This window comes from Seriola dumerili, unplaced genomic scaffold (genome assembly GCF_002260705.1).
Source record: "Seriola dumerili isolate Sdu_G_001 unplaced genomic scaffold, Sdu_1.0 BDQW01000035.1, whole genome shotgun sequence".
Classification (NCBI taxonomy): domain Eukaryota; kingdom Metazoa; phylum Chordata; class Actinopteri; order Carangiformes; family Carangidae; genus Seriola; species Seriola dumerili.
In genome coordinates this window covers 408,010-432,744 of record NW_019174290.1, presented here as the reverse complement: position 1 = coordinate 432,744, position 24,735 = coordinate 408,010, and the positions used below count along the sequence as shown (strand labels likewise).

General features: G+C 39.0%; 2 protein-coding genes across 3 annotated transcripts; one reads left to right on the top strand and one right to left on the bottom strand.

The window, feature by feature from the left end:
* The first annotated feature begins 1,364 nt into the window (after nucleotides 1-1,364).
* LOC111216738 lies at nucleotides 1,365-8,541 on the top strand. The gene is made up of 9 exons (XM_022738360.1): nucleotides 1,365-1,567; nucleotides 1,656-1,889; nucleotides 2,204-2,308; nucleotides 2,571-2,780; nucleotides 4,281-4,616; nucleotides 5,032-5,380; nucleotides 5,484-5,541; nucleotides 6,198-6,397; nucleotides 7,204-8,541. The coding sequence occupies exons 1-9, from the start codon at nucleotides 1,390-1,392 to the stop codon at nucleotides 7,229-7,231; spliced, it is 1,698 nt and encodes a 565-aa protein (XP_022594081.1). The 5' UTR covers nucleotides 1,365-1,389; the 3' UTR covers nucleotides 7,232-8,541.
* Nucleotides 8,542-11,605: 3,064 nt separating this feature from the next.
* Nucleotides 11,606-23,487, bottom strand: pla2g6 (phospholipase A2 group VI). Of its 2 annotated transcripts, XM_022738352.1 has the most exons (18): nucleotides 23,448-23,487; nucleotides 22,504-22,724; nucleotides 21,104-21,313; nucleotides 19,803-19,983; nucleotides 19,406-19,593; nucleotides 18,618-18,714; nucleotides 18,092-18,274; nucleotides 17,560-17,668; nucleotides 16,950-17,066; nucleotides 16,224-16,314; nucleotides 15,633-15,796; nucleotides 15,402-15,552; nucleotides 15,111-15,247; nucleotides 14,321-14,475; nucleotides 14,105-14,156; nucleotides 13,296-13,411; nucleotides 13,082-13,155; nucleotides 11,606-12,670 (listed from the first exon to the last, which is right to left on the bottom strand). In XM_022738352.1, the coding sequence occupies exons 2-18, from the start codon at nucleotides 22,716-22,718 to the stop codon at nucleotides 12,526-12,528; spliced, it is 2,385 nt and encodes a 794-aa protein (XP_022594073.1). In that variant the 5' UTR covers nucleotides 22,719-22,724; nucleotides 23,448-23,487; the 3' UTR covers nucleotides 11,606-12,525. The 2 variants fall into 2 exon arrangements, with proteins under 2 accessions (XP_022594073.1, XP_022594074.1); XM_022738353.1 differs by lacking the exon at nucleotides 16,950-17,066.
* Between the last annotated feature and the right edge of the window lie 1,248 nt (nucleotides 23,488-24,735).

Here is a 24,735-nt window from a genome sequence, read left to right as displayed (position 1 = left end):
GTCACACTGAAGATCATTACAAAGACATTTTTTCACATTTATTTTTCAGCCATTAACTACAGTATGATGCATTGTAACTTAGATGGCTCAGTTTACAGCAACCATCAATATTAGGGTGCTAACTACATACAGTAGTTTGTCTTGACTTACTTACTTCCCTGAAATGTTACAGAAGACGCACTCTCTCGTCAGTGACTTCTAACACTTGCTACAGTGGGCAGGGTGTCTGCACATCTTTAAAAAGTCTTAAAATGTACTAAGCAGTAAATTGAGATTAGAGACACAGTTATAAAACGTGACTCATTGGATTGTGGGGTTGTAAATGGAAAACAGTTTTCATTCTATTGTGGGAAACTTTGAAGGCACTACATTGTGTATAAATTTCACACTAAATAATTGCACTAAATAGTAAACAGTAATCAGATAATGATTTTGAATACAGCCTTCTTTCAACCCACATGGGTTTAAACCATATCACATCTAAGTCGTGAAACAACCACCTGAGAATGGAATTCAGTTTCATGAGTTTGTTTGTTTCAAACCATAAACCAACCAGATAAAAACTTTCTCATGATTGCTTCACTTTCCAAGACTCTCACTCTGACAACAGATACAGCTGATTGTATCATTGTTTTTGCATGTTTCATGAAAAGTCAATGCACTCAAAAGACATTTTTTCAAAGATTAAAATGATAGAAACATGAGCCTCACTTGTGGTTTCCTATTAATACTCAGTTCGTCGTTTCTTGTGAAAGGAAGTGAAGTTACCACATAAGAGCTCCATGCAAGCTGCACTCCCAGACAAATGATCATCTCCAGTCTTTGGACTGTGAGTGAACTGTTGTTGAATTTAAATCACTGGGTTACATTTTTTATTTTTTGAATGAGTTTTTATGAACGCAGCATTTGTTATAAAACTGATACATATACCGTTATACAATCAACGTTTTTACTGGAAACTGAAGGACCACAACAGCCATGTTGTTGGCAGGAGCTGGATGTGTGCTTATGAGTTTCATCCTCTACATCTCAGGTATGATTTCTTCTTTATCCTTTTAATCATACACTCATTAACTGTAAAGTATTAAAAAATTGTTTTACTGGGGTGAGTTAAATTGAAAAAAAAGCTGAACAAACTACTACTAAAGTTTAACTGAATTGAAAATGTGTTACGGTTTAACTCTCAAGATTATGACCTGTTACATCAGCTCTTAAAATACTATGAATCTGTCCAGATGTTTGCAAATAAAAACTTCTGTTCAAGGGGTTCATGGACAAGCAAAAAGCATCTGTGCCGTAAAAGGTTCATCAGTTGATCTGCGCTGCTCAGCTGGAAATCCCACTTCAAGCAACAAATGGTACACATACAAGGATGGCAGCAAGTATGTCATGACCGAGATCTCTGTAGATGGACATCGTGTAACATACAACATGTCTGACAAAAATCAACCCACTCTAACAATCAAAGATCTGAGAGAGGGCGATGCAAAGTTTTACTGCTGCAGTGAGAATACAAAAAACAACTCAAATAACTGCTGGCTAAATAAAATCAACCTCCAACTTGCAGGTACAGTGGCTGTCACTTCTTTTTGCATTAAAATGACATGTATATGTGAATGCCTGTGTTATCTACTGTATTTTCACCATTATCGCAGATTTGCAGGTAAAGGTGATTCCTACCACAGAGGAAACGTCAGTGACACTGATGTGTAGCACCAGCTGTGTTCAGACTAAAAACCCTGCAGGCTACATCTGGTACAAGAACAGAAAGTTTTTCTATCAGGACTGGTCTCCCTGGTACCAAGAGCTGGTCAGCAGTGAAGAAGCAGTCAGATACTCCTGTGCTATCAAAGGCTACGAGGAACACAGAGCCCCTGAAGTCTCTGTGGGTGAGTCACACATTTTAGTTCCTTATCATGTTACACAACCTGAACTGTAAAACATACTGTAACTTCTGATATGAATTTAAAAATATAAGTGTAGGTGCAGGAATATATATTTTTTAATTCAATTAAAAAAAAATTCCTTCTAACATGCTAGCCCATTTCAACTCCATTAAAATGGTCTGTTGTGTAAACCTTTCCACTAAATATATGATGTTTATAAGTGTGTGGTTTAACATGTTACACTTTCAAAAAACAAGGAATGATTGAGGAACTTGTTCACTAATAAAAAAAACTAAATCTAATTTCTCTTTGTTCAGATTCTGTCACACCAGCCTGCATTAATGTGACCTACGCTCAAGGGAGAATGTGTTCTTACAAGCAGACATCAGTGAATGAGTCCTGCTCCCTCACATATCCCACAGGTTAAGTTACACAAACATTTACAAACCTCCCACCCTCAGAGCTCTGATCCATTTTTTAAAATAGAGATCTTTTGTACAATCCATTATTTATTTTGTGTTTACACTGTCGATATTTGTGTTTTGTTTTCTCACTTATACTTATTCAGCAACTTATTCAACTGTACAAATCACACTTTGAGAGTTTATATTCAACACTTGATGATACTTGTTTACTAAATGTAACACAGCACACATTAAAAGTGTATTCATCATCTTCCAACAGAAGTACGTCTTCAGAGGAGTTCTATGTCACAGCATACCCTGACCTGTAACACCAGCTGTCCACTGACTGACCCTCAAACTGCCTATATGTGGTACCAGAACAGACAACTGTACAAAAACGCTAAGGGACAACAGTTTTCAGTTTCTGGCTCAGCTGACAGCTACTCCTGTGCTGTGGAAGGCTTTGAGGATCTGCTGTCTCCTGAAGTCTGTGAGTATGGACCAATTTACAGACTATGGTCTGTTTAAACACATGAACTAAGAAATATGATGATCTGAGTAATGACACAGCATCATTGGAGTGGGTAAAATAAGTGAGTCTTGTTTATTGCAGTTGCCCTGAGGTGCAAACTGAATGATCTGATCATGTATTTGCATGTTTAATTATTCAAGTCAACAGAATAGGCCATGAAAGCACTAAATAAACTGTATTGTCGACTTGTGGCCACTAGATGTCCCTGTAGAGTGCGAGCATGTCAAATCAGTCATCAGAGTCCATCAGGGAAAACAGGAGATAGACCTCCCTGTAAAACTAGTCATAAAACTACAAATTGGACAAATCTGGATACAGGAAATGTAACTATTTGAAAGAAACAGCCTTAAAACATTTTCCTATGACTTTGAATTTGCGTTGGTACATGTAGCTGCAGCTGATTAACTGCATATGTTCACAGTAGAGAAATGAAGAATTCCACAAATATCAAGACTGGATCAAAACATGGTATATGGCTGGACTGTTTATGGTCAATATGTGAAATTGAGGACATAGATGTAAGCTGATGTGGAACTGCTGTAAACAACTATTGTCAATGGAGAGAAGTTAAACCCAGCTCGAGAACTCACTAAATGTTGTTGCTGGATGACGTAATATTCTGATTATCATATACAAGACGTCATTGTGTGGTATTTGCATTCTGCCTGGTGTAGGCACGTTCCAGCCCTTTATCTGCTTAGTTCTCACCTACTCTCTGTGCTCACATTAACAGTATTTTAATACAGCTAAATTCCCAATCAAGCTGTTCTCATTACATGTTTTTCCGCTTCTGTTGTCAGACAACATGAACAAATATAAAATAATCTTTGAAATGTGTCCTATTGAGACTACATGTTAATCAGCAGTCACTTTCAAGCAATTCGCGGTGCAATACATGTGACTCTGCTCTACAGAAAATAGATAATGTATGTCCAAAAAGTCACTAGTTTTGTTGCTGGGTGCTTTCATGAAAAAAAAAGTTGCTAACGGGGTCTGAAAAGTTGGTAAACGTAGGAACAAAGGCACAAAGCTGGCAACACTACCTGTGAACACCCCCTGATGATGTAATAGAAACTGTTAGTGCCAATGCATTTCTAAAGAGCAACGGCCAATGGGGAAACTCCAACATTCGGCCGACCAATCATGTAATCTTATCACTCAGTCAAACGACATTCGGCTGACCAATGGTGTATCACACAGTCAGTAATGGACATTCACATTTCTAAGGCGGTCCAGTCAAAAAAACTAAATAACAAAATCTTGATCTATTTATTAGTTTTCTATTTTTCAATTTCAGAGAAACAATTGCATGAAGGAATTCAGTCCACAAGACTTACAATTGTGGCATTTCAATGAATAGTTATACATAGGCCAAGAGCACTGAATTCAATGTTAATTTCCATTAAAAAAAAGTCTCAACATTTTTCCTAAAACTTGCTATTATTTTCTGTATTTCAGGTCTTGAGGGTGAGAGCTGTTGGACTGTGAATTATGCCATCAGGAGAATCTGTGCTCTACAAGGCTCTTCAGTGAACATTTCAAGCGAATACTCACATCCCTACGAGCAGCCACCCAAGCACAAATATTGGTATAAGATAAAGATAAATGGTGAGAAGGATACTGAACAGCTGATCACAGCTGGGGGTCGTATGGAGTATCATGGAAACAGGAAGAATCACCACATGCTGAGAATCATAAACCTGAAGAAGGATGACTCTGGCGAATACATATTCAGAGCCCTGACAAATACATCGAAAATGCTTTATTTTCCTGGAGTGACTTTGGTTGTCACAGGTAATTCTGTATTATAAATAAAATAACTCTGTAACTGTACGGATGTTACCACAGTGTCTTTGACCAAGTTTGTCTAAAAACGAGGAATGAAAATGTCTCATGAATTGAAATGTTTATTTTTAGTCTTTGGTTCAGCTTCACTCAAACTCATGGACTTTTCAGGAACATGAGTCCAACATTTTGAGGCTGGATCAGGTTTCAGAGATAAAACTGCAGAAGGCACAGAGCTGCTGTCCGTTTGTATTAATGCTTTTTGAATTTCTCCTAAGGACATTCCCAGCAGATGTAATTGAATTCTTTTTTTTTACCTTAAAGGTGATCTTGCCATACAGATATTAGGAGTTGTTATCCAGATTTGAGAACTTGTGGATTTTTTTTTTTTTTTCATTTACTGACCCATCTAAACATCTTTCAGGTGTGAAAGTGAGGGTGCACCCTGCAGTGGTGAAAGAGGGCCAGACAGTCACACTGACTTGCATCACTAGCTGTCCTCTTTCTGTTAACATGACCTACATGTGGTACTTGAATAGTCGACCTCTGATCGTGCCACAAGACCAAAACAAATACCTGGTTCTGGACCCAGTCAGCAGTCAGCATGCCGGAAACTACTCATGTGCTGTCAAACCCGGCAAAAAATCCAGTGAGAAGACTCTAACAGTCCGAAGTATCAGCAAGAAACACATATCAGCAGCTGCTGCGGGAGTCTGTGCTGTTCTCCTGGTTATTATACCTCTAGTATCTCTAGTGGTCATCTTTTGGATAAGGTGAGCAACACTGTGCTCTGTTGCAGATCAATAACATTCAATTTCTTATCTGAAATACCGTATTTATGTACATTTTTTTTTATTAATTAATTTCACTATCCAGAAGAAAGAGGACTTCAGGTCAGTGTCCTATAACTGAAGCAACAGAGAACACTGAGCAGGTAAAAAAAAAACACTCATTTCAACAAACTTATTGCAGAACATTAAGCCATGAATACAGGCCCATAGGATTTAAATGTCTTGACAGCGAAAGAGCTGAAAAATCCCACACATTGCAGGCCACTTAGTACAAGTCATCTATCCTGCTTCCCTTCAGTTAGAGTGATTCTTCAAGTAACACATAATCAATCATCATTTTACTGATTACAAGTACATTGTGCCATTAGCTATATGGGTCTAATTTTTGTAATGTAGGATGTAACATTTCTTCTACTGCAGTCCACATTAGACAGCTACATTAGCTTTCCAATACACTAAAAGGCCAACTAGTCATCTATAAAAAATTTGAAATCAATCATGTCATTCATTATTGATATGATGAAGATTATACTCAGCTGCAATAAAATTAGGTTGTCTATACACATTTATTTTTATAAAACAAATTTCGGGGAGAATCATTCTTTTTAAGGCTGTCAGGTATCAAAGAGTTACTCCTGTCAATGAATACCTACTGTGCTATGCTGTATTTAAACATCAGTAAGGCCCCCAAAAACTTAATCAGTCCAGTTTTCGATGTAGAGAATTATTGTCTTACAATCTGATATATTATTTGTATTATTTGTAATATATATTATTATTTGTCCTGTTTTCTCATTAGTTAAACCTTGGCCCTGTGTATGACGACATCTCAGCTCAACCAACAGAGCAGGATGACCTTGATGACCTTCAATATAGCAGAGTCCACTTCTCTAAGACTCAGAAAGATCCTCTGTACTCTAGCGTCCTACCACATCAGCCTAAAAAAGAGGACCATGCTGCTTATGCTGTTGTCAACTTTAGACCCAACATGAGCCCTAAGTGAGCATCTCTTACCATTACAACTGATTCAGGATCCTCTTAGTGGTTTTACCCATCTCTAGCATAAGTTCTAGACACTATGAGAGTCAACAGTTTTCAGTTTCCAGATCTGTGCTGTAAAGGGGCCTCAAGGATCTGCTGTTTCCTTAAGACTGAGTTTGAACTAACTGACAGACTGCATGGCCTGTTCAAACTTAGGAAACGGTTTTGGGGTCATAAATCTAAATAGATAAAAGACAGTAACAAATATGATGATTTAAATAATGACGTAGCATCATGGGGGTGGGTGAAATAACAATGTACAACACTTTAGTAAGTTCTGTTTATCATCCATTCATTCAATTATTTGATTGAGCCAAGAGCAAAAAAATAATAATTCAAGAATTCGTAATGTTGTTATTTGTGGGTGTCAACAGTGGAAACTGAGTGTATGCTTATACAAAGATTTGTAGTATAGTGTGATAACCCCCTGGTGGTGGTCTAGCTGTGTTACCCTGTCTTTATGTATGAGGATTGTTTTGAATGCAGCATTGGTGGAAGCCCAAGCCAAATTTCCTAGTGTGGGATCGTAATGATCAGTCAAAATTATGGGCTACCTAAGTCCATAATCATTCAATACACCATTGATCTGATTTGCATGACACATACTTAACAGGGCTATGCAATATTCTAAATGCAGTCAACTATTGATAGCCTTATAGTTAAACTGAAGTGAAACCCATCTCAACTGAGAAAATTAGTTTTTTTCTTTTTACATTTTTCAAGTGACCACAAGTCTACTAACACATTCTTTTCTTCACTTTCAGGGGTGATGACCAGGTAGTGGGCCTCTAAAAAATTCTACAACAAAGCAAATGAATGAATGCAACAACCCACCTGCCTCTGTAATGTATGATGATGCGTCTGTGATGTACAGAACTTGAGTATTGTTCTGTTCATTACTTACATGTTGGGAGTTCAGTTGATGAGCTTGTCTACAGTTGCCTACTGTAAATGAGTAGGCAGATGTCCAAAGTCACTTCAGAGGCACACTTGAGAGCACTGACCAACACCCACTACCTGTTTTAGGGGGTGAAATGAGGACCTTTTAGTTACTGTGATTAACCACAGTCCTGCCTGTTAACTCATTTAGCCAGGACTTGCTGTGTAGACTTTCACTGTGTCAAAATTGAAGTGGACTAGTACTCCTCAATACACAGTAACAACCCTCAAACAAATACTATTTCTGTGAAACATCTGTGAAATGTTCAAATTAATCTAGGTTACAACAAAAGGTCCTGCAGGACTATGTCCAACATCTGTATTTCTTATAATTTGTTGGCAAACTGTACCGTTAGAGGCTGGGATACCGAATTAACCCGGGCAATTCACGGTTGGTTAGAGAAATCATGGCAGCAATGCCGCAGGCTAACGCTAGCTGGCGATAGTTAAGTTACTTCTTTCTCTAAAATAGAATAAAAATAAAGAATTGAAGTCACTGTTTTGCGTTAACATTTAATTGGGTAACAAGTGTTATGTTACAATAAGCTAATATACAGCAAATTAAACAAAAAAAATACTCACCAAATGTCCTGTTGACGCCTGTTTCCAGTGACTGCTAGCCCTAACCATCTTAGCTAATGGTCGTCTCTTGCAGTCACTCAAAGAAAGACACAGACAAAAAGGGATTGAGTTCAAGTTATAGTGTTTAACGCCCACATTATTTATGAAATTGCTGGCCAGGTGTAGATATGCTAGGCCACTGAACCAACGGCTTTAAAAAGCTAAAGTGTTGCTAAGCAACCAGAGTAGTTCATGGTAGGTTTGCAAAGTCATGCTAGCAATCCTGTCGGCTAAAGCTAGCTAAATTAATAACTTATTTCTCGAATAATTAATTAGTAAGCATTTCTCGTTTCATTTTTACACTTTTTTTGTATCACCTCTTATGTTGCAGAGAGCTAACGAACAGCTATTTGAGAAAATACTCACCTAACATGAAATGATTTGTCCGTGTTGATGTCTTTGTTGCCAGTGCCTGAGGCCAAGCATAAAAACTAATGGCCGCCTTTTGTTTTCTTTTTTTGTATTACCCGTAATGTAATAGGGGTCTGTGCATGAAGTATAATTCTCCTGCAGTTGTTCACGTTGTATAATGAAAAATGCCATCTGGGGGGGTGGGGGGGGCTAATTTCATTCATTTTTCATTTTTTTCATTTCATTTAAGGGGAGCTAAGCTAAATAAATAAACACATTGTCTATAAAAAAAAAAGCTGTTGTCGGTGTTTAACTGCTAGCTCACAGCTGATCGGGAATACATTTTCAATGAACACTGGAATTTTTTTTTTACAGAGTCTTGCGATTCATGTATGTAGCTATTCATCAACTTATTAATTTGATTAAGGTTACTGAATTTGTTACTTTGGGCATTTTTAACTTAAATAACGTATACTATTGGAAGTGGGGTTATATTACTGCTGGACTGAAGAGCAGCAGCACAACAGGTGTGCTAAGTGGCAGCTCACAGGTGCCTTGAATGAGAGCTCATTCTGTTTGCCCTTCAGTTTAGCTGCTTCCCTTTATCATTTCACATTTGTTCCTGAGTGCGTTGAGTGAGTAAATTTCATTATATTTTCTCAAGTCATGTTTATTTGTTAATTAATACATCAACTAGATTTTGATTTAGAATTGTTTATAGTTGTTTGCTCAAGATAATATGATAGAATTTGACCTACATGTTCACTTTTATTTGTAGAACACACATGAGTTTTCATCTGAAGGAAACGAATACAAAAATTTGAAGTCAAGTCAAAACTAATCAAATGTCCATCTTGAAGGAATAAGGATGAATAGTACTCAGTTCAACTTTTCATGCTCATAGGATAAAACTAAAGAGAAGGAAAATGTGCTTACCAGCACTGCCACTCCATGTGATGATCAGGAAAAAGAGTGAGTGAAAGGGTGTGCAGGGGTTAGGGTTAAAAGAATGAATTGAATGGAACTGAAACATTGATTGTTTTGGAAGAACGTTACTCAGCACAAAGTTGAGACGTTGAATAAATTGAACTGAATTTTTGTTGTTGCTGGTCCGTGTACGATCAGGCAGTTAGTTTTTTCTGAACATACGGGGACCCAGGATCTGCCAATAAAGGCAATAGAACCATCTGCCTTCTGATTGGACTCTGCTTTGAGATTGGACTGGATACTACTAATAAATTAACTATTTTAATGAGGTTGTATTTGCCACTAAATAGTGTCAGCTAGAATTAGGCATTGAGTGAAATAGGCTTTCATTTTCATTGGGACCAGTACTCAAACCACAACCAAGTAATGTAACTGTAACAGTTGTATTGCGTTTCTGATCAGCTAATTCCTCATTAAGGTGGGAGAACAGTTGATATCCTGATTTTTTACACTGCACTGTTGGTATTTGTGCTGGTTTTGCCTTGCACACTGGGGATTTGTGGACATTTTTTCTCTTAATGGCAAAACGGGGACGTTTCCATTGGGGGGTCTTATAATACATCCATGACTTTCCTGTGTTTCCTACTATGTGTTATGCTTCCTGAAGTGTGTCCTCTGTGAGGGCTGCCTTAAAGTGTTGGTTGTTGTTGGAAACTGTTTTGGGGTCACACGCGGAGTACAGAACTAAAGATAAGTGTGGAGATAAGATAAGATAAGACGCTCGGTTACATAAGGTTTAACATAGCCTGTTTCATGCCATCTGGCAAAAAGATCATATATTTTTTAGATCATCAATCCACGATCTTAATCCCTATCTGCATTCTGTTTCCGCTCGGATTTTATTGTAGCACTGGCCGGAAGTTGTGATTTGTATCTTTCGCCGCTTAGACGCTATTTTCCAATGCTTGTCTGTTCGCTTTAAGCCTAAAATAGGCCTGTCGCTACCCGATCTGCGGACCTAACCGATTTGCTGAACGAACGGTTTGCGCATGCGCGAACCGGTCGCCATCTTGTATGGTAACTCCACTTGGACAAACTTCATTATACAACGGTAACTCCACTTGGATAATGCGGACCTACCCGATTTGCTGAACGGCCCGTTTGCGCATGCGCAATATTATTAAAACCTATACATATACCTATATAAATATTTTGATAGCTTTGTTGTGTGTGTATATATATATATATATATGTATGTATGTATTGGAGGCTTTAACTTTAACTTTTGATTCGTTTAGACATTTAATGCTTGTTATAACAAAGATAATGATCAGAAAAGGACCAGCTAATAATGTACATAAATAAATAGAAAAATAAATCAACAGAAAAATAAATAACAAGTAAGAGTATCCTGTCATAATGTTACTTACCTTTGACAATGAAGTTTTGACAATCAGGCTTTAAGTCAGTTCACTCCCTTGAAGTGACACTCAGTTTGAAAACACCGTTACAAAGGAAGTATTTCAAATGCATGTAATAGGCTGCCATATATTACAAACCCAACATTGTCATTTCGGTTGGGTTAAGCTGTGCAACAACCAGTAAACCTTTAATGTTTCAACCATATATTGAACCGACCCCTTCACCTCTTCCCGCCACCTTTATAAATGAGAATGAACAGTAACCAGCGCTGTGTGTGTGTGTGAGAGTGACCCGCACTGTATACATGTACAGCCAGGGGTGCCGTAAAGGGGGGGAAAGTTAGGACGATTCTAAGGGCCCATGACAGACAAGGGGCCTCCCAAAAAAAAAAAAAAACTTTTTTAATTACCTTTGGTGAGGGGGCCCAATGTGATATTTTTTCATGGGGCCCAAAATCCCTGGCGGCACCCCTGTGTACAGCCTTTAATGTTCACCCAAAGTAACAGATGAAGTAACCTTATTCAAATTAATAAATTGAATAGCTACATACATGAATTGTAAGATTTTACAATAATTCCAGTGTTCATTGAAAATGAAATTCCCGATCAGTTGTGGGCTAAAGCAAAACCTTATAAAAGTTATGAATTATGTTCATCATTTACAGTTTGTTTATCTATTTAGTTTAGCAGTGACCCTTCACTTTACAGTTACAGACTATGGATTGTACATTTAAATAAAGTGGACTCTTACACCTGTGCTTTGACTTTTTTTTGTGGCCACAGTGATTAATTAATAAAACATAGAAGGCAGTCAGACACAGGCTGAATTAAACTACAGACCACACCTTTCTAATCATGTGCATGAGTGCTGCAACAAAGAAACAAATCCGTCAAGGATACATGTTAAGTAAATATTGATATATTTTATTACCATACCATTATACACTTCAATAATTAATCCAGATACAAAAAAAAAGCATAAGAAATAATTTGTTGCGTCGAGTTTACAATGTGCAAGTAACGGTGAGTCTTCAGTTTCTTTGTCTTTCAAGTAAGTTGGTAATTCAAGTCTAGTTGCCAGTCCTGTTAAAACAGTACGTTAAATATGTGCCAGAACTCATTCACAGTACACCAGGAGGATGTAACAGTGTGCAAGAAAGTTATCAGTGTGAGGTTAAATATTGTGTTTAAAGTCGGTATAGATAACCTAAGAAGGCATTCAAATGCACTGTGGAAAGGAAATGGTACAAATTTGGGTCCCAGACACACAAGGCAGAACCTTTTAATAATCACCATTGTCCAAATGCTACAGTATAATGCAGATCTTGCACTGATACTGCAGGGTCCCTTTGATCATATAGCCTCATGCAAAATGTCTGTATATTCAGAGCCTTTGTAGTTACTTTGGTAAAAAAGAAAAGAAAAAAGGAACACAAAAGGAAGAATGACAAGTGTTTTAGTTTTATCACAACCAATCAGAATTGGACTCAAACATGGTCTGACTCTATTTGTTGCCAAACACTATGGATAGGGCAAAAAAACACAGTTAGCTGCAGTTAGCTACACTCTGTCCTTTACTGGTTTATGTACAAACAGTAAACTTGATAAACCATGATAATAATAAGGTCAGTGATAAGGTCACATGATGCTACATGACTTGCATCGCAATAGGTGACATCAGGGCAACGTCAACACCTCTCTGTGCCTTGTCTAATCACCCTAGTCTTTGACTCCACTCAGAGGGCTCTCCCTTCCTCTCATATACGCCATCTCCTCTTCTCTCACAGTCTCATCTTCACAGCCTCTCCTTATTATTTTCTTGTGCTTTCAGTTGTCCAGTAGCATATTTGCCAGGGATTGGAGGACATCTCTCTTCTCATAAAGGTACATTTGGGTTTCCCAGAGCATGTCCACCAGGACTGCGTCACTCACCTCATCCAGCATCACCTCCTGTGACAACTGGGGGCTCAATCTGCACAAAATACAATAAACATGGTGATTAGTGAAGAGTTTCAAAGTACAGTGGAAACTGTTTATAGTGATTGTGTCTGTCTGGGTCAAATTTCTCAATATAAGCAGTTTCCACTGCACTTTAAAATGAATAGACAATAATAGGGAATTGCAAATGAGACAGTACAGGTAACAGAAACAAAATTAAATGTATGAAAGCCTGGAGAATTGTGTTTGAATAAAAGAGGTTATGGATAGCTCTATACACACTTCTGAGCTCAATGACACAGAAGGAAATGACTAATATGGGTTAACGATCTATGATATGATAAAACTGCAGTCGTGTCTTGTTTCATGTCCCTGTTGCAACACATCTTGTGACAGCATGAGGCTGACGTAGTTGTAAAAAGGAAGTGGTTGATGGTTAGCAGACCTGTGATAGATGGTCTCGATCATTTCACACCAGGCTCTGGCCCTGTCCACTGCACAGCCATCAGAGTCTGTGCACTGTTCAGTCATAGAGACACATTTTTATAATTAGAGAGATTACAAAAAAAGAAAGACAACTCTAACGGCATGAACCGATAAAAAATACTGTTGGTGCAGTAGAAAAAACAAATTGCAGCATGTGCTATAGCTGAACTCACACAGTCCACCAGCATCTTGCCCAGCTCTTTTGCTCCAACAAAGCTCTTGGCCAGCTCCAGAGGATTGGAGGGCCGGAAAACATCCACAGAGCTCACCACCACCTGCGGGGGTTTACCTGGAGACACGCAGGAGCACATATATGATATAAGTATACAAACAGAGAGACAGTGATCTCTGGTTAGTTATTCACAATGTTCTGTAAAAGCTTTCCTGTGCAGCTCTGTGGGTAAAGCAAAGTAACATGGCATGAGTCCTTTAGAGCCGTATAGAGCATCTTGGATAAACAGCATCCATCATTTGACACTCATGGATGTTCCATTAGGCATAAAGTACATTTCCAAAGTCTAAAAACTCTTTGCCAGGACATTTTCCCGTAACAACAACTGAGAGCCTCCTTACAGTTTAATACCTGCTGAAACATGAAGATGTGGTGAGACATAACACGGGGGAGGACTTGTATTGTAAATTGTAAAGAAGAGAAGAAAAGAACCCGGAAAGGTGTTTTATTTGTTTGAGTTTTATTAATGTACACTAATTGTCACCGCATGACTTAAAATACCTCAACCTCTTGGAAAACAAACTGAAAAACAAATTTAGTTAAAAAATGGAGGAGCATTTTACAATGTCATGCAATACTGAAGCAGAGATTCAAGCAAGTGTCACTTCATCTCAAAGTGCTAGTGTAGATGTATCTTTATTTATTTGATAAACTATAAAATACTAATAATGAAATTCCCTGTTCTCCAATTAAGACATACTGATATGTTTACACGTGCATTATATTCATTGATATGATGAAGTTGTTTACCTGTACCAAGGGAGACCACTATACCCAACTTCTTGATTTCCTCCCTGTGGCCCTGAGAGACAGGAGGGTTAAGAGGAGTTAAAAATGGAGGGGACAGATAAATAAATGACCCGATGAAAAACACTTTACAAATCCATTTGGGTTAGCGATTGAATGTGCACTCAATTGAGCACCAACAGAGAAATAACAATAGCATGCAGCTGTCAATTTGCCTACCTCTGCTTTTAAAGCTTTGTTGTATTGATGGATTTCGGACATTGCATCCAGCGTCGGGTTGTTGGCCAGCAGCCCCCCGTCCAGAAAGCGGCCCATTGGTCGGAAGTAGGTTGGAGCGGCACCGCTGGAGCGGGCAGCTCGCCACACAAGTTGTTCTGATATAAAGACAAGGACATGAGTATAAGGCAAAACTCTGAGACTTGAAGGAGCTGAAGCATATTTCTTTGCTGCTGTGCTATTGAAAATCTTTAAAGTATTTATTCTGTATTCGAGCACATTTAAACGTGAAAACATTTTAATTTGTGAGGTATTAAAACTGTGACTGAATCTTGAAAATTAAATTCTTTGTGAAGCTGTTCCTTTCAAGTGCTTTTAGTCTCTCACTCACATTCATCCACACACCTTCATCTGTCACCTTCCTACGCTTTCTGGGCGGCTCCTCTGTGTATCCTACTATCAACACATCCTCATCCTCCCATCCTGTAATAACAACATGGCTGGCACTCAAACAACACAGCACAACTGCACTTGTTCATGGATACAGTGACATATAAAGATGTAGGTTTTGCACTCAACCCAGAACTTTTCTTTTCATTTTTCACTTCCTGAATGAACTGAGACCCGGTTTCATTGAGACAACCTGATCATAGAATTTGAAGTAAGTATAGGATTTGAATACGGCTTGCTTTGACGCCATCCAGTGGTAGTATCACTGCACTCCACTATCCCTCCAGTACATCTGAGGACTAGTGCAGCAGGCCAGCAAACACAACTGGCAATTGTGAATTACCTTGTGGGATGGTGAGGGGCTTGAATGTGGCAGTGGTGGCATATGGGGGCTCTCTGTGGACGGAGGGAGGGTTATAGTTCCTGAAGATGTGCAGCTCGCCCGGATGTCTGTCTGCCAGAACACTGGTCACCATCACCCTGAGCAGAAACAAATAAGTAAGAGGAAATGTAGTAAAATGTAGTCAGTTGGATAAAGAATTTTTTCATTTTCTTCTCTGGTTTCAGAGCCCTTGCTGACATTTCTAACCAGCAGACTAATTTCTCCAGAGCATCGTTTGACAAAAACAGTTACCTGGGGTATTGGACGTCTGACATCTTGGTGTTCTCTCCAAACTCTTTTTTTAGGAAGTCCTCCAGCGGTGCTGATTCATAGGGTCGTGATCCTTTGAACACCTGTTCCTTCATCCTAAAGTATAAGCAGCGCAGGTACTCCATGGACTTACCTACGTATAAAAGAGCCGTCATTATTGTTTTGATGCTACGTTATAAAAACGATTTGAAATGTAAAAGGAAACACACAAACCGTGTATTATAGCGAGGGCCAGGATACCCCCTGTGCTCGTGCCAGCTACCCAATCAAAGAGCTCCCTGGTGGGTCGACCGGCCTCTTTCTCAAGAGCGATCAACATCTGGATCAACACGAGACCTTTAATACCTCCACCATCCAGACACAGCAGTCTGTCCATCCTGCAGGAGAGGAGAGAAAAAATCCAGATCACTTTGTGCTTTGTTGTCTCCAAATCTGCGAAATTCATGTGAAAATACAAGTGATGAAATGATTAAAGTTTCTCAAGGACTGTTAAAAAATGATTCTGCTAAATCTTATATTTAATCTTACACAAAAAATGTCCCCAGCTTGACAAATATTTTCTCTAAACCCTCCTCTGCAATACCCTCCAATAAATAAAACGAAATAGAAATAAAATAAATATAACAATAATATAAACAAATAAAACCACCCTCATATTTAAATAAATGATTTGATGTATTTATTTTGTTCTATATATTTTTTTAGATTAAATAAAAAGGGACAAATTAAATAAAATATAAACCTCAGATATCTTCCTTGTCTTTGACCCCACCCCTGATAATATTTGTACAGTTCTTTACTCACCTCTTTTTCTCCATTTTGGGGCCGTCCACTTCAGATTTGCCTCTATTCATCGCACCGATTGCAGCCCCCACAAACATGATGTCCTCAAACCCTGTCAGCCAATCACAACAGCTATTGATATGATACCAGTACTTGGGGGTCAGTATTGATTGGAAAACGAAAGGGGTCACTGGGTTTTCTACAAGCAACATGGGAGTTTAAATATGAACGTCTGTTTGGAGTTAAGTTATGCCAACTGAGTGAAGTTATAAAGAATGTAAAAAATAATAATATCCCGCTCATTTTACCACCAGTCTAACTACTCTCTTCCACAGAATGTTGCTTATAAATAGTGTGAGAGCAGGTCAATGCTGCCTCCTAACACACGTTTCATTAATATGACTCAAATCATAATTTAACTTTTTCCTACAGCCCTTCAGTACGCCAAATAAAAAACTCTATATTCTTTGGAATATGAAAGAGCACTAAACTTTATGTGTTTTTTGGTATTTTAGAGATTAAAATTGATTCTAAATTAACACAAAAACAAGTTGCACTGGATGAGAAAAATCAGTTTAACTGCCAAACTGTAAAATATGTAGTATGTATGCCAAATATGTAGTAAATATAAAAGAATTATGTAAAATATTGAAGAGCACCCCAGTAGAAAAGAAGACATTTGAATTACATAAAGTCTGAAACAGAGAACAGTGAAGGGCAGGTAAAGGTGAGGCGTGGTGGTGTTACCTATGCCTTGAGGCTTGGCCTTGTAGGAGATGGGGGGAGGACTGCCGGGGGAGGGAGGGAGGCAATTCTGGACCCCTACACTACACAGCATGTCCAGCAGTATCTTTCTATTAGGACCTTTCATGTTAATACAAACACACACACACGCAAGCATATGTCAGACATGCACACACCACATAAATTAGAGAAAGAAGAGAGAGAGAGAGTAGATAGAGAGGGAGGAAGAAAGAGAGAGAGACAGACAGCAAGAACATGAGCAAGCTGTTAGCGATCATCATGCATTTTAAAAATCTATAAAAACACTAAATTCAATTTACATTTTCAAAGTTACTCAGTACATACCAAACCATTTTCATGCAGAGACTTTGCCATCTACAGCAGAACACATGCTTTTAAATAAGACTACCGACATCAGACTAGATCACACGGGCTTGTTAGATGAGGCACAATAAGTTCTAGACACTTATGCACAATAAGTTCTAGACACTTATCGCTGTATTTCACCATCCAAAGTCAGAGTTTCTTACTTTTCCTTATTTTAACCCCCGAACATCCTCCTTTCTCATAGTTTAAAGCTCTCTTTCCCACCCCGGCCCCCTGCCTCATTTACCTTTGCTGGTGCGGGCAGCGATGAGTCCAGGAGTTTCTCCCAGGTCATTGTGGATCTTCACATCAGCACCAAACACGATCAGAGCTTTGATCAACTCTATGTGGTCCATCTAATGAGCACAGTGTGACACGCATGATGTAATATAAAAAACTTTTTTTTTTTCTTTCTTAAAGATATTATCAATCTGTGACGTTCAAAAAGTGTTGTAATTTAGTTTTTTGCTGTATCCATTTGAAGTAGTTACATCGGAGCATAGTTGCAATGTTTTTTCCAGCTGAGAAAAAGCTGAGTTTTGCAACTTTTAATACAAAAAAAAACAAAGAACAGTTTCTATTCAAGAATGTCAATAACAATCTAATTTCCAAAGTGCCTAGTATTTTAAAACTCCTGTAATCTTTCTGTGTTTTTTTCCCTGTTGCAAATACTGTGTTGTAACCACTTTCTTTGCTGTTTCATAAACATTTTGATTATGAATAAAAAGTTATTGTTTTCACCTGGAAAACAAAACTATGGATACGTCCTGTACACACACCTTCATAGCCAGGTGAAGGGCTGTGTTCCCATCCTGGCCCTTCAGGTTGGCATTCGCTCCGTGGGTGAGCAACACCATGGCCGCCTCAAAGCGACCCCTCTTGGTCAAAATGTGGAGGGCAGTCTCTCCAGTCTTACTGAGGTAGTTCACCGCACAGCCATGCTCCAGCAGAATCCGACACATCTGGCACAGAGAGATCAAGATCAAGCAAACATTAATTTTAGTCCTCATAAACTCCCCCTGAGACATTTCTAATTCCAAACACTGAAGTCTTGGTTTGGGAGACCAGAGCACCCGGGGGAGGAACACTGAGTACATACAGCCAGCCATCACTGGCAGGGAGCTGTGCCATAAATGTGTGCAGGATTAAAGGTTTCTCTGTGTTCTCCGTGTTTGCTCACAGAGGTCATCAACAGTCAGACATCCATTAACATTTCATCAAAGCTTCAACATGTTCACATCTCTGGCTGTACGCCGCTAGAATGAAAATATGCTCATTTTGGATTTCTGAAGTAATATTCTTCACCTCAGCTGTTTTGGTCCAGTGGAGAGGTGTCCCTCCATACAAAGAGTCTTCAGCCTGGATCTGGCCCGGGTCTGCTTTGAGGATCTCCTCCACGCAGCTGACAGGCAAACATAAATTGAAAGAGGACTATTTACTATAAATTAACTAAAGTAAATAATTCAGTATCTCATAATTATATTGCACAGTATTTCATTTTTAAACTGATCATTTTAGTAACCCCTTTTGAAACAGTAACAATTTTATTCTACGAAGGCCAACTTCCATGGCCTCTCTACCCAACATTACTACCCAATGTTACTTATATGAGTTACATAGATGAGAGTTTCTGAAAGTTCCTCTTACAGATTATTTTTATTGTTATATACTGCCCTTATCCCAAAGTCATCAAACCCAGGTCCTGAAGGCATATTTCAAAAACTCAAAGGAGAGTACAGGCGTTCATCTACAGTTAGAGGTCTATGTATAAAAGAGGCAGCTCAGCAGGGTAACCGGGGAAACTGTTGCTTCAAAATCAAATGTTCTTTAGTGTCTCTGAGGAAAAAAGAGAAACACTTCCAGCTCCGGAGATGCTGTTCTGCAGCTACAAAAAAGCTTAAGTAATTCAATCTGAACAGCGCATGTGGTTTCAGAAACATTCATCTGAAATGGTGCAACACTAAGACTGGCGTGGACTGGTTTAAATCTACAGAGACCATTTAAAAGTTAATCAGTTGTTTCACCACAGACAGCAGAACAGAGAAAATAACTCCATGTTGTGAATCATCATCCTCACCCTTTCCCTTACTCACCCCTTCTCGCTGTACTTCATGGCACTGTGGATGGGGTAGCCACTGCCGCCAATGACATCGCACTTGGCCCCACCATCCAACAGAGCTTTGACGGCCTCCACGCGTCCCAAGCGACAGGCCACGTGGAGTGGCGTCTCCCCGTTGTTGTTCAGCTCATTCACCCCCGAGCACAGCCGTGAGCACAGGACCTGGATGAGGAGACAACATGGTGGAAGAAGGTGGAAGAAGGGAAAATAATTTTATTATGCAGTTAAGAGGACCTGACTGGTTAATAACGTTTTAAATTTTGACCTAAAACAGTAACACTTGTCAATCAGTTGAATTTTAAAAGCAATGAAGCGTTGTAACACAGTTACACTACAACCTTATGCATGAAGCTGACTTCACTTGTGCTCACCTGGATGATTTGAGGAGAATCCTGCTTGGCAGCGCTGTGCATGGGCGTCTCCCCGTTGCGGTCTTTGATGTCCGTGCGAGCCTGGCTTTCCTCCAACAGCTCCTTCACACACACCGAGTCACCGCGCTCACACGCTCGATGCAGCGGCGTCTGACCGGCCGCATCCCGAGCGTTGATCTGACTGGAGACGGGGCGATGGTGGGTTGATTTCAGGGTGGCATGTATTACTGATTCTTCACCTTTATTTTGTGAGGATTTTAAGTTCTTGCAGCTCTGATCCTACAATGTGCAGAGCTACCAATAAACTACTTTTCCAAAGTATAAAGCAGGTGTTAATAAGTTTCCTTCCTTCCAGCCAGCCATCAGTTTCTAATCATATCAGTACTGCATGAAGAGCTGGCTTGAATCCTTTGTTTTGTTCTTTTGGCAAAGTTATGTTAACATGATGTGGTAATGCGGGTCAGGCAGGGACAGTTTATTTCTTGTTTGTTATGTGAGTAATTCCAACAGTGTTAACACTTGCCAGCAAAACTCCAAGCTTTTTAATCCAAGATAAAATCAGGTCAAATTTCTTTTTGAATTTGCCTTTAATTATGTTCATGTTCAGATTAAATTTCCCAACAACACTATTGAAAATGCAAGGCATTTTAGATTTTTGCAAAAGTTTGACCATAGATATAACAATTAAATGCTTCCATTGAGAAGGGATGTAGCTTTCAAGTAATTATAAACTGATTATCATGCTGCACTGATGAGAATGAAAACCAACTGCTGCTAAAAAAAAACAAAAAAATGAACTCAAAAATGACATGATTTGGAAACTGGAAGGAGTAATGTCAAATAATTTGTAGCTGATGGGCTAAAACTTTCAAAATCCCTGTAAAGCAATTATAAACAGTCAATAGTATTTGTTGCATTGTTTTCATGTAGCTGGCACTCACATACAGACTCAGTATTAACGTCTCTGTAGAAAAAGCTTATGTATTACAGGCTTCTTCATTCCTTCATTCCACTGTTTATTGATGCACTTATCCATGAACAAACCCGCCCTCAGCCAGAGCTAGTGCTGAGACAATCCATTATTATAATTCACTGGCTGCCCCGTCTCAAATGTGGACAATATGCTGCTTTTCACTGTTTTATATTATTGTAAACTGGGTATCTTTTTCAATTTTGGACTGTTAGTATCATAAATATTAAAGCATAATTTTGCATTGTGGAAACTAATAAGAGCTATTTTTCTCTTATTTCTGACAAGATGCAGTCCCCTTCAGAATAAAAGTCAACACATCCTGTCTTACCTCTGCACATAGTTATGTTTGAGACACTCCCTCAGGCCTGTCTCCACGGCAATGTGGGCAGAGCTCCAGTCCGGGTGGTTGCGGATGCAGTCCACAATTGGCTGGGTGGTCTCAGCTTTCAGAGGAAGTGTCTCGTAGAAGGGGCGAAGCTTGAGGGCATACTGCGGAAACCAGTTCATGGCGTCCTCCTCTGACCCCACCTGAAACAGCCTGGCTCAGGCAGCACAGAGGTTACATTGTCAAATTGTAAAAGAACTTTAAGAGGAAATCTGACTGTTTGCCTGTGAAGTCACAGAGAAGATAAATAAGAATATGATAGTCAACTGCAGTTGTAAGCAAGTTTGGCCTCTCCCTGAAAAACAGCATACTTTGTTGATTTTTGAAAAGTCGTGAATACAACCACTGCAGCATACTGGCATTAAAATTTCTTTAAATGTTACTGTTACTTATAATTTAAACAAACTTAAAATAGAAAGAAAATAAACCATACGCATATGGAAAAGTTTTCTAAGTCAGTATTAAGTTCTGAGATATTTTCAGACTGTTGGACACACACAGCATATTTAAGATCTACCCACAGATATTCAAATGATATTCAAGTCAGGGGACTGTGAGAGTCGCTCCAGCTTGTGTTTCTTGAAGTAGTTCATGGTGGATTTAGAGGTTTTTCTTTTGGATCGTTGTCTTGCTGTAGAAGCCAGCTTCTGTTCAGCTTCAGTTCTTTGACTGACTGCAGGACTTTTGCATCCAGAATTTGCAGTATACTTCTGCATATACCACAATAACTGTTTAGTTGTTTTCCTAATTTTTAAGTGTGTGCAATAAAAAAGTAACAATGCATTAACATTCCTTGCCTTTTGCACACAACTGTTTTTTTCTTCACAAGGAAAGATAACTCCAAAGAGCCCTTTATTATATTACTGTTTGTATTTGCTATAAGTTCTCAAAAACCTTTCCCTTTATAACTAATTCACATTACTAGGAACCCCCACCCTTACATCAAGCACAGATTTCACTTTTGGTTTCACTTCTGGCAAACTGTAAAACCGGTTGTTTATTTCATTACTAGCTTCATTAACAGCTTCATTACTTAAGCCTACTTTTCAGATCTATGGCTGAATGACTGATGACACTGACTCATTCAAGATAAAGGGTTTTGATTGAGTTAAACTGCTTTGTTAGGTAACAGTGTAGGTCAATAGTGGTCTACACTTAAGCAATGAAACCAAATCTGCAGGTGGTCATAAGATCACGGACAACCAAACAAATTCATCTTTAAAACACACTTGTGGTCATTTCAGCTAACATCTGATCATTTAAACCTTGTTCAGTGTCTGTATTACACAACAAATGGCACATATGACATCACTCCCCCATCCCATGATGTGATCAATATTGACCTCAGAACAACAGTCGGCGTCTCGGGGCACATAAGAAGACAGTCCCATGACTGGCACTGATTGTTTCTATACAGGACCATGCGTCCCTCCTCTTTCAGCAAGACTTTGCCTCCTCCACCATAGTCGGACAGTGGCACATCCCGGACCCGGTAGGGGTTGGTGAAGAGGGTTGACACAGAGGAGACTGTGTCCAACAGCCGGCCAAGGAACTGCATTGTTACCTGAGAGAAAACAATAGGGCTTAAGGAGGACTGACACAATATACAGCACAGTCTCTTACGGACTAAAGAAAACAAGGTTTGCTAGTAAATGTAGAAATGTATAGCTCCCTCGCCCTCTGTGGCAGCTGTTTGCTCCATCACCGCCTGTAGGATTGCTGTCAACAGTAATGAATGATTCATTTTATGCTCAGGTCAGGTTGTAACCACAAGAATAGCAACAGGTGTAATATCCCTGATATGACATATTATAGCTGCTGCCGGACTCTCATTTACGGTTAGATACGTGGGTTAACGGACTAAACTATGAGTAGCAATTTCTTGGGAGGTTAAGCTAATTATACTACCTTCATTAGTAGCTCGTCTAAGACATAACTTGATAACTCAGGTTAGCTGTCAACTCTCCACTTCATGTACACTGCAAAACCTTTAAGTAACAACAAAAGCCGACTATGAATGAGGCTGGTTTTCATTTAAAAGATGAACAAGTGGCTTCATTCATGCTGCTCACGAGTTTCGTGTTGTCCAGAATCAATTTGACATGATACCAGCGCTAAAAGCCACAGCCACGCAGTCAGCGAACCATCCCTGTAGTTCATGTTTTTAAATATTAAAATAAACCTCTAAACTATTCTGAGCATCTATACTAAAGTTTTCTACCTGTCAAGTGCAGCTAATCGCATTACGTAGCCTAAAGGCAGCCTGCCGATGTCTCCCCATGCTTACCTGCTAGCTGTCCTCTGCGCTGGCTGACTTCTGACAGCTACATCAACAACCGCGATACTGCAAGCAAACTTGCTACAAATCATGATTGACGTGAGCTCGTCCAATCAGAGCTCGAGGACTGGAGGAGACTGCTAGGCAAAATGGGAGAGGGGACATGTCACATAGAAGCTGCTGGGGTTTTCTCATAGATGTATGTCACATTAGAAAGACCCACGAGCAAAGGGGAGACCTTTCTAGTTCGAAGCATTATGAATTCTGGTTTTTATTATTTCACTTGTCATTTTTAAAATGTGTACTTATTAACCTGTAACTTTTATCTTATATGCAATACATTTTTATTTTGTTATATTATTATTATGTGCCTGCAATGCAATAGCATGGAGGCATATATAATTATTCTGCATAATTATTCGAAATCGAAATTTCGGGGCGTAACTTGTCCTGCAGCTTTTGAGAAAATCCAGACAATATATATGTCAATACGTACGTCTAGCGATTCGAGTAACCATGGTGACGTAAATGGCGATAAAAAAAGCGAAACGTAGAAACTTAGAATAATGGTTGACACCTTAAACGGGTCACAGGATATGAGACTCTTTGTGATTGAATCAGTATTTTTGACAACTATTACAGTTTTCACAAAATCGCATTTTACGTTTTGTGTCATTTTTAGTTTCAGATTTTATAATGAGCGTGTATTGCACTGAATGTTCAGCGCTAGAGTGGACAACTGCCATCCCTGAAAGTTTTCCTAAAAAAAATCAACCTCAAATCAAACTCTTTTAAATTCCACAATTTCTAACCTTCATTGACAATTTTTATATCAAAAATGTAGATATCTTTTGTCCTGTATTACCCAGTTTGGTGACATTCTGATATATTTTATGGTTTTTGCAGAGAGGGCTGTCCAAAGCTCCCATAGGGCATGTACATGTGTGTGATACATGTCTTGCTATGGTTGTGGGGACAAATTTAGGTTTGAAACCATCATTGTGAGGTCACTTTGGCCAGAGTTTCAAAGAGCTTTTTGAGGGATACCAGCAGTGACTGAGGTCAGAGTTAGGATAATTCTCCACAACATGAATGAAACTCAAAGTAAAGTAAGTCCTCTGTAGAGATTGAAACGTGTGTGATGGACACACACCAAGCAGCAGGCACATTCAAAATTTCACCAGGAATTTTCTAGTTTATTATTGTGTTTTATTATACCACTGTACTGTTTTGTCAGCAACCTAATGTATTTAAGTTGATTGCAGCTGTGTGTCACACTGGTGAGCAAGTTAAATTT

What these genes read in the sequence shown, in the direction of transcription:
- pla2g6 (XM_022738352.1), bottom strand. Translation starts at nt 22,718, where the DNA reads ATGCAGTTCCTTGGCCGGCTGTTGGACACAGTCTCCTCTGTGTCAACC. An exon ending in GGCCCTCGCTATAATACACG is followed by an intron (nt 15,553 to 15,632) that starts GTTTGTGTGTTT and finishes TTTTATACGTAG; the next exon opens with GTAAGTCCATGGAGTACCTG. An exon ending in GCCCCTCACCATCCCACAAG is followed by an intron (nt 14,476 to 15,110) that starts GTAATTCACAAT and finishes TCTTTATATCAG; the next exon opens with AACAACTTGTGTGGCGAGCT.
- LOC111216738 (XM_022738360.1), top strand. Translation starts at nt 1,390, where the DNA reads ATGACCGAGATCTCTGTAGATGGACATCGTGTAACATACAACATGTCT. An exon ending in AGCCCCTGAAGTCTCTGTGG is followed by an intron (nt 1,890 to 2,203) that starts GTGAGTCACACA and finishes CTCTTTGTTCAG; the next exon opens with ATTCTGTCACACCAGCCTGC. An exon ending in CAACAGAGAACACTGAGCAG is followed by an intron (nt 5,542 to 6,197) that starts GTAAAAAAAAAA and finishes TTTTCTCATTAG; the next exon opens with TTAAACCTTGGCCCTGTGTA.